This window comes from Rhea americana, unplaced genomic scaffold, assembly GCF_003343005.1.
Source record: "Rhea americana isolate MKP2758 unplaced genomic scaffold, rheAme1 scaffold_160, whole genome shotgun sequence".
Classification (NCBI taxonomy): Eukaryota; Metazoa; Chordata; class Aves; order Rheiformes; family Rheidae; genus Rhea; species Rhea americana.
The window spans coordinates 531,274-540,585 of record NW_028185706.1 but is presented as its reverse complement, the minus strand read 5'-3'; the positions used below and the strand labels follow the sequence as shown (position 1 = coordinate 540,585).

Sequence of the window (9,312 nt, the reverse complement as noted above, 5' to 3'; positions counted from 1 at the left end):
TGCTTTCTGGAGCTTTCTGAGTTGCAACAAAATGTATCCACTAGAAATGAAGCCTTCTCATGGCTTCCAAAGGCTGTCTGTGCCTCTGCTTTTCACCACAGTCTCCCAGTCTTTGCTGTGTTGCCCTGTTCCATGCTTTGGACTGTGTCTGTTGCTCCYATGCAATCTCTCCTCCATCTGGAAAAATCTGTATGGGCCAGAGTCCAGAAGACAGGGCCTAAGGAGAGACCTACTTTGTGCTGCCTTGCCATGCCATTTTTTTTTCTGTTAAAGGAACAGAAAACACAGTAAGCTACAAACAAACAGCCCAAAGGCCATCTGTTCGCCTGCAACTTGGATCTAATTTGTTGCTATGCTCTTAGTACCAACGGAAAGGGCACACTTCCATGTAGAAAGCTGAATAACTGATAAATGAAGTAATAAGGCAAACTTACGTGATGAGGTTTGTGCTTCCAGACCACTCTTGAGATGTGTCTTGTCCTAGCTTCTGCACACAGAGGATTGAATTGTGCTGTAAGCTACAGGTGCTGACTCTCTAGGACCTTAATGTCTATAGAATATGTCGTGCCCTACCTGCCCTGGGTTGTTTCTTGAATCTCTGAGGGAACAGGYAAAAGTGACTAGTAGAAAAAAAAGGACGTCAACAACAATTCATAGACTGCTAGATAATTGTCTAGAGTTGCAGATGATAYGACATTGATCAAATTCTGCTTGGTCACTCAATCTTGAAAAGTTATTCTATAGAAATCGTAGCGAAGCTTATCTTGAAAGTCTTGTCATCCCTTGTAAATGGTATTTACACATTTTTTCTTCTTCCTTTTTAGTTTGTGCTGATAACAACCATGTACGGACATGGACTGTAACTCGGTTCCGGGGCATGATTTCAACTCAGCCAGGCTCAACACCTCTTGCATCATTCAAAATCTTGTCCCTGGAGGAAGCAGAGAGTCATGGCAGTTACTCTTCTGGAAATGACATTGGTAGGACATCTCTCAAGTGCTCTGTGCTGGGGTTGTAGGTTTACTGATCTCATAAAGGTTCAACAGTGGCTTTTAACCCAGAGCTCCGCCTGACTTGCTTGTTACTTACATACTGCTCTCCCCTGGAAGAAATGTTAGGGATCTGTAAGACTTATCTGGAAATATTTACTGTTTGGCCTTTATAAAGTGACTACACTTAAGTGGGGTTTATTTAAAGGGCTCATTTTGAAGGTGATGAGAAAGAGAGGAGGAAAAACTTTTTTTGTCACAGAAGTTATACATCTTCCCTGAGCAAATTGTAGTGGCTTTTTACTTTCCTTTTAATAGAGAATACACAGGAAACTGCATTGAAGCAGTTGACCATGGCAAGATTTCRGTTTATTGCAAATTCCAGTTAATTGGTCAGCAGGGGTTAAATTAATTCTTAAATGAATTTGAAGTTGTGACAAAGTTTGCTGAGGCCCTCAAACTACAGAAGYCCATGAAAAAAGAATGTGTCTATAGTGGGTACCGGTGTACCCATATTTATCTTACAAGTAGTTTGTCATCCGTTGGAGTCTTGCAAAAGATCCTTTGATGGATAGGATGCTCAGTGAACACACRGTGAKGTCAGTAATAGCACAAGAAATCTGRTTTGGATATTAGGCTTCTGGAAGCTGCAAAGTAAGAAATCACTTATTCTTGTTATAAAGSCCTATTGTAGGGCTTTGTACTGACACAATAATTTGTGTGAAACAGGAATTCACAGGAAACTCAAGAATCAGTTCCTTTAAAACAAACAAACCAAAAACACTCTTAAGATTTCTACCTGTAGAGGCRTCTAACAACTGGATAGCTTTTTCTAACTAGTTTTCTTCTTTAATTCCCTGTGTGTGATGCTTTAAAATTGCAGTGGTCACACTAATATGAATTTGGGTCCTCTGGAGTGTATCGGGAAGAGGATGAGGGAACTGAAATGGTGWTCTTTCTTTTCTCTCTAGGACCCTTTGGTGAGCGTGATGATCAACAGGTGTTTATTCAAAAAGTTGTTCCCATCACCAATAAGCTTTTTGTAAGGCTGTCTTCAACTGGGAAAAGGTACCTCCAAAGTAGTACTGACCTTACTGGCCAAGATGTGCCAGGTACAAGTATTTRGTGACCTGGGGTTTCTCTTCCTATAGGATATGTGAGATCCAGGCAGTTGATTGCACTACCATATCGTCATTTACTGTGAGGGAATGTGAAGGATCCAGCAGAATGGGCTCCAGGCCACGCCGCTACCTCTTCACTGGCCATACAAATGGCAGCATYCAGATGTGGGACTTGACCACAGCTATGGACATGGTTAATAAGAGTGAAGACAAGGGTAAGTTGTGGTATGGTTCTCTTTCTGCCCTCACCTGTGYGTGAACACTGTAAATGGACTAAGGCACTAAGAGCTGTCTCTTTCAGATGTTGGAGGTCCAACAGAGGAAGAGTTGCTGAAATTGCTCGACCAGTGTGACCTGAGTACATCTCGCTGTGCCACACCCAACATCAGTCCTGCCACTTCAGTAGTTCAGCCAAACCGACTGCGGGAATCTAATTCCAGGTAGGTCATAGAGGGAAAGCACTGACTGCAGATACYAAAGAGTTTACTGTTCAGATAATGAAGACTGATTTGGTGATCTGAAGAGTGCAGCTGAGCCCCTGATTCCATGACCTAAGTGTCTTGAACTACACATGCATATACTCCTGGGTTTCTGTTGGTTTATACATATGCAGATTAAAATATCTTAAGCAAGCATGAAATAAGTGATTTGGAAGCTCTTATGTGGGAGTTGAGATAAGTATATAGCTGTTTTATGGGGAGTGGCAGGAGCAGGGTATGAAAAATAACTGGCTGCTGTTCTCTACCTCACATTTGTTCTCTTCATTTCTTCTGAAGCCTCCAATTGCAGCATCATGAAACAATCCATGAAACAGCGACGTATGGTTCTGTGCGACCATACAGAGAAAGCCCCCTGTTGGCAAGAGCAAGGCGGACGGAGAGCTTTCACAGTTACCGGGACTTCCAGGGTTTTAACTTACCCAGCAAAAGTCCGGTAGAAAAAGCAGCTGCTGCAAATGGCAACTCAAGCCAGACAGAGGCAAGRAAGGCAATAGCAGAGGGCAGTGCAGCTGACAAGAAGGCAGTCCTGACAACAGCACTTGAATTGCGAGGCACTGGCATGACAGATGCAGGTGGATGTTGCAGCTCAGAGGTTCACCGGCTGCCAGAGAGTTCTCTGGATCTCAAAAGAAGAGGCCCAGATGAGGAGAATGAAGCCAAAGCAGAGAGCAAAAAGAAAATGGGGTTTGAAGGAGCTGGGTTCCTAGGAAGGAAGAAGGTGCCTCTCCTGGCCTCTGCCTCACCAATCCTTGCAGAAGGTGGGCCTGAATTACCCGGTGCAGCTTCACCATCACCTACAAAGACAGCTGCTTCACCCCGTCACCGGAAGAATGACTCATCCTGCCAAGACTATGGCTTATGAAAATGTGACAGGTTGCAAAGATGAAGTGCAGGTGCCCTCAGGCCAGTAGCAGACATAACATTATGTAGTGTGGGTTTCTTGTTGAATGAGCTTTGTTGTGATGTCCAGAATGAAACCTGCAAGGAAGCAGGTTAAGAGAGAGCGTCTGGCTGCTGCCAAACATTTGACAAGTCCTCCACATTATGTATGGCTTTATATAATACTCCAAAGTGTTGTACGGTACTTGGTCCAAAATATTGTTGTGCATTCTTGCGTAAACATGGTCAAGCATGTGCTATATGTTGTGATTATTTTTGTTTTGGGGGAAGGATGCATAAGAGAGGAATACGTGGTTGCTTAGTGGAAGATGTCTTTTAGACACAGCCATGCATTGCTCTGCAGAACTGCTGCTGTCTTGGCTGGATTCTGGATTTACAGGGCAGCCTCCATAGTCTTGTTTTATGAATGGGATGAATATAGCACCCTTACTCTGTATGCTGCTGACTGAGATTGAAATGTTTTGTCCAAATTAAGGAGGAAGCTATTTAAAATAGCATATTTTATTGCGTCTTATTGCTAATAAATTGCCAGAGAAGCATTGCTTGTGCTTTCTGAAAACGTGCTATCAGATGATGGGTTTTGCTGATTGTGACTGAGAGCATGCATAAAAATATGCTTGATGTAGTACACAGAACTGGCAGTCTCTTGAGGGTTTCCTTGTCACTTTCTCTGGGGGGGAAAAAAAAAGGACATAGATGAATATGGGAGTAGGTCTACTGTTGTGGTATAATAATTCTCAATTACAAGAGCCTTGACATGATGTTTCCTACCTGTGTTGCACTGGCTGTTTGATGTTTGTTCCTAGTTTACTATGGGTGGTGAACAAATCTTTTTTGCCTGTAGATCAGTAATACACAAGTAATGGGGAAGGCTGTGACAGCAAGTGTTAAATAGGGAGCGAGTGAGGAGTTTTTCTGCATTGGAGAAAGCATACTTAGAGCTGAACATTATTTGATGGCTTTTTATTTTTTTTTTATTAACTAGAGCAGAGGGGTGGGGAGAGAGAGACAAAATGCAAAGGGCAAAACAACTCCATAGAAATTCCTTCACTTGTTCTTTATTTGTACCCACACATGAACATAATTTTGTGCTGGAGCTTGGTCACATGCTGCATTTTGGACAGGTAAAAATTATCCTTAAAAAAAAAAAAAAAGAGAGACTCAACTGTGAAAGGTAGAAAAGAGACAAAGATGGGAACCTGTGTACCTTCACAGCCTTTTGTTATTGTGTGACTTAGTACTGACAGCTTGGAAAGGTAAGGAAAGAACATTTTGAAAATTTCTAACACAAAACTCAACATATAGCTGAAGAAGAGGGGAGGAAAAAGAAAAAGCTAACTAACCTCCCCCAATAAACAGTTCTTCTATGTCTTAACTAGTGGGCATGGGCTAGGGAAGCAGCAGCCATATGCCCTCCCCAAAGTCCATGCAGGCTGCTTTTGGCAAGACACCCACTTCCTATTGTCTTGAGAAGGTGGTTGTGGTATTCACAGGTGGYTGTGGTATTCACAGGTGGGTATCAGTGAATGTGGTGTGCTCCTTGGTGACCGTGCTGAAGCCTTTGATAACATTGACGAGATCCTCTTCATCTATGTACCGCTAGGAAGAAAAAAGTCATGTAAGCCAAAGCTGTACCAAGAAGATCTTCATTTAATTCTACCCCTGCCTCAACATAGGCTCTGAACAGTCAGGTCAGGAAAATGCGTTTTACTTTGGTTCCTTGTTTTCCTTTTTCTCCCAGCACAAGCTAAGAACCTAAAACATTTAAGCCCCTGACCCTAAAACAACCAGGTTTTCATAGTAACAGGTGAAAAAAAAATGACTTCTTATTTTATTTACTGTTTAGAAGATTTTGTAAATAGTATTTGTTACAGCAGGTTGGAGAAGTCAGAGGTTTAAAAAAAATACATATTTGTGTTTGGTTTTGGTACAGCAACCGAGTCACTTGTTCCTTGAGCTTCTAAAAGAATGCCTCAACAACTCCCTCAAAATGCACTCATGCTAGTATCTGAGGATCCATCTGAAAATTATACAGAAAATATGCCAGAAATTTGGCTCAGTGTGTCGTGGCAGTCTTCCYTGCATCTACAGGAACAGACAGTGACTGCTTAGGCATTCTTGACTTTTCGGTTAAACAGTGGCAGGAGAAACATCTTGACAAACCAATGCTCTTCCTTTACTGTTCTGTGAGTTTGGGCAAGGCCAGTAGTGCAAGCAGGCCTCTTGTGCTGGCAGAATGAGGTCCCCTCAAAGGAGAAGGGTTTGCATGTGCTAAATGTGAAGAAGGGAAAGCAACCAACTGAAGGCCTCAGAACCACCTATTCTGTTTCTCCATTTCTGTCCTGACAACTTCTTGGGGCAAAAGAAATGCCCCATGCTGTTCTCCCAGTCCCTAGAAATGCTTCTTCCTGATATGCCAAAGCACTCTTAAAACTTCATCTGAGCCAAGCATAGTTGCTGGCTTCTAGCTTTCTCCTTGTCTCACCATGTTTCACATAGGTTGATTCAGAGAAAAAAAAAAGAAAAATTAAGCCAAGTAGGAACATTAATTATTGAAGGAAGAGTTGGAATCAAGAGTTTTCCTGAGTCATACTATAGATTGCCAGCCATGCAACCTGCCTTACTGCTTTCCACACATAACTTTAAAAACAGAATATACCATATCCATACAGTAACTGCAAACAGAGTTTCCGTGTTTTTTTTTCCCCTCTGTGAGTTGGGGGAGGGTGGGGTGATCTATATGGACAAAGGGGAGTCAGTCAGTATAGCCATCAGCGAGGAATTCCAGGTGACAAGTTCCTCAACTAATGYTCTTCAAAGGAACTAGTTCAAAGGAAGCTGTTCTTTTGGCTAACCAGATTTTATAAAGGAAGACTTTAGGTTGACTGTTTTTGTCTGCAAGAAATAAAATCATGAGGACATGATAGCTCAAGATAAATCCCCCCAAAAAAAAAAAAAAAAAGTGATCAAAATAGAAAAATAACTGTGGTCGGGTATAAATCACACACATCTTGAATGTGCATACCTCAACAAGAATATGATATAACTGCAGAAGATCAGAGAAAGGTGGCAATAGTTGTTAAAGGAATGGAATTTTTCTGTAAGCCTAGTAACCARCCAAGTAGGGTATGTGGAAAATGTGCAAAAAAGGGACGAGAACAAATTTTATAAAAAAGAGTCCTATGAAACTGGAGAGCATGAAGACTGCAGGGAAGGTTGTCACCAGCCTCCTCCATCACAGGCACTAGTGGTTGAAATCACAGAAAATGAGCAGAAGAGTCTCAAACAGATGAAAGAAGACAGCTCTGCACAGAGTTTATGCTTAAGTAAGTAAGTGGTGGAATGCCTGAACAGTGTCAAAGGCGGCCCAAGAAAGTAAGGGAAGCAGCAGCCACTGAAGGCAATTAACTACAAAGCCAATAGAGCTGGCTCAGGAAATCCATGAGCTAAAACTGCAGACCAATGCAAGCTGTAAAATTATCCTGTACCTGCAGCTACAGGAACATTGCCTGGACCTAAGTAAGTATCACTGCATGGTTACCTCAGCTTTATCCTTGGTCCTCCTGTTCTTACAGTCTAAGCAGGTAGGGCAGCAATGGTAGTGACCCTGGTAGTACAGCATATATCTAGGTTCCAGCCTTTCTAAGTAAGTAAGTAAGTGCTCAGAACATCATTGAAGAAGAAATCCCAAGCAGTGCCTTGGATTTATACGTGATACCATCCTCATCCAGCTCCCTTCATACTTTGGACAAGACCCAATCAACGACAACCATATATGCCCATTAACTTTATGACTATGTGACATGCCCTTCACACTCAGTTCCCCCCCCCCCTCAATTTTTCTACTTAGCATTAGGTTTGYTAGGGGTGGGGGTGAGGGGGCAAGAAATGCTTCCTTCTCATTGGCCCCAAAAACACATTCCAATACATTTGCTCAGGGGAGGCTGGAGACTATGATGGGGTGATAGCRGTGATATAAATAAATAAAGCATATTTCCTGGGGCCAAAGAGGAATGGCAGTTGCCATTCTCCTAGACTTAAGAAACATAACCTCTTATACGTGAGGGTTCAAAGCCACTACAGTGACACTGTGCAGCCTTGTCCTAGCTCATGAACCCTGAATGTACTGAGGCTGGCTGGCTGGCTAGCTTGCTCTCTCTCTTGCTGCCTCCCTCCCGCTCCCCCTGCCTCTTTCTCCCTCCCCTACACCCCCCCCTCTAAGGCACAGAGCTTCGTAAAGGCTTAACAGTCTGTGAGTATTTACAGCAGCATAGCCTCGCTAGGCCTAACCAATATGCCAGCAGTAGTAAGTAAGTGGTGGCAGACACTGTTTCTTAGTGCGACTGACAAGGGACTACTCAAGAGAGGAACCTCTTCTCATGTCCAGGTGTGGAAACAAATAGTCAAAAACTGACTCTGCAACAACCTTGATTTGGCCCTTGACYAGGAGAGCCAACCTTTACCACACTGATGGCAAACTTCATTCTGAGCATTGACTTTGCAACATCTGCTTTCCTGCCTCCATGGCAAGCACTTGGCCATTCTTCAGGCTACAAAAAGAGTTGACTTTGTGTTAGCAAGTAGTGCCAACATCTTCAGGAAAATCTCAGCCAGTTTCCATAGCCTTTCAGAAGAGTTGTGACCTCTCATTTCAGAGGACAGAAGCTCTGTCCTCACGTGTGCCCCTTCCCCCCCCACCCCCCAACCTCTGGCTGTTTAGTCCAATGTGGGACAGAGGTTGATGTTATTTGCTGTCACTGCTAGAAGAACAGAGGATTCCTGTGATAATTGCACAGGGACTGAGCAGGAAGGGAGCATAAATAAGTCCCCTCAGCACTTCATTATAAGGCCACAGACCAGGAGTCACCAGACTGCAGGCCTCTACTTGTGGCACTACATTTGTGAAGGATGTCATGACAGCTCTACACACATTTCCTGAACTGCATGGGGAGAGACAAGCCTGTAAATTCAAGATTCATGTGCCCAGTAGGTCATGGAGTTATTGGTTCAATGGAAATCAAGGACTGATGTGCAAGAGTGTTGCCCCTTTACATTTTGTTAGAGCAGTATGATGTGGTCACCTGCAGCTCCAAAAGAAAGTGGTAGGTGGGAAAGTTTCTGAGGAGCTTATCTCTGACCATATCCKCCTAGGTCTTTGATTATATCTCCAGGTACTTTTGATAGTTAGACTGGACAATATTTTCATGATTCTAACAAAAAACATCATATAAATTGCTAGCAGTTGACACACAATAGCATTACAGAGGGAAAGGTTCTCACCAAGCCACGACCACTGTTGCCATGATTACGAATAATGGCATCCCAAGCTGATTCTTCAACAATAGACTTTTTGTCATAGATGTCAATCAACTGGCTGACACTACGATGAAGAGAGGCTTGGGAGTAAGTGCGACTTAGCTGATGCTGACTTGGCATCCGTGCCACAGAAGCAATATGGACATTGCGGCGGCTTGTGGGAGAACCAGGTCCTGGGATTTTAGTATCGTCCAGCCCCTAGGAAGAAAGTGGGAAAAAAAAAAAGAAAAAAAAAAAGGGGAAAAAAAAAAAAAAAAAAAGAAAAGAAAAGCAGACACCCAGACTGAACTGAAGGTCTGAAGATCTGAGGCAAGTATTACAGATAAGACCTACAGTTTTGGAACTATAAAACTATTAATCAAAAGTAGCTTTTACTATTTGGAAAAGACTTTTTTTTCCCCTTGGTCTTTGCAACAGCTCAGCAGCTCTATGCTATTGTCAGCACAGAAAGATATTAGTAACATGAAATGTTTAGTTCTTTATTAC

General features: G+C 42.8%; 2 protein-coding genes across 3 annotated transcripts in view; one reads left to right on the top strand and one right to left on the bottom strand.

The window, feature by feature from the left end:
* The window catches only part of KCTD3 (potassium channel tetramerization domain containing 3), a 21,925-nt gene extending 17,876 nt beyond the window's left edge, over positions 1-4,049 (top strand). For both annotated transcript variants that reach the window (XM_085300121.1, XM_085300120.1), the window contains 5 exons: positions 825-980; positions 1,961-2,057; positions 2,141-2,325; positions 2,412-2,550; positions 2,887-4,049. In XM_085300121.1, the coding sequence (XP_085156247.1) occupies positions 825-980; positions 1,961-2,057; positions 2,141-2,325; positions 2,412-2,550; positions 2,887-3,472 (1,163 nt within the window). In that variant the 3' untranslated portion in view covers positions 3,473-4,049. The remainder of the gene's footprint in view (positions 1-824; positions 981-1,960; positions 2,058-2,140; positions 2,326-2,411; positions 2,551-2,886) is intronic.
* A 559-nt stretch (positions 4,050-4,608) lies between these two features.
* Positions 4,609-9,312, bottom strand: part of USH2A (usherin) — a 399,365-nt gene continuing 394,661 nt past the window's right edge. The window contains exons 70-71 of the mRNA XM_085300119.1: positions 8,791-9,024; positions 4,609-5,109 (exon numbers count right to left, since the gene is read on the bottom strand). Of these exons, the coding sequence (XP_085156245.1) occupies positions 5,017-5,109; positions 8,791-9,024 (327 nt within the window). The 3' untranslated portion in view covers positions 4,609-5,016. The remainder of the gene's footprint in view (positions 5,110-8,790; positions 9,025-9,312) is intronic.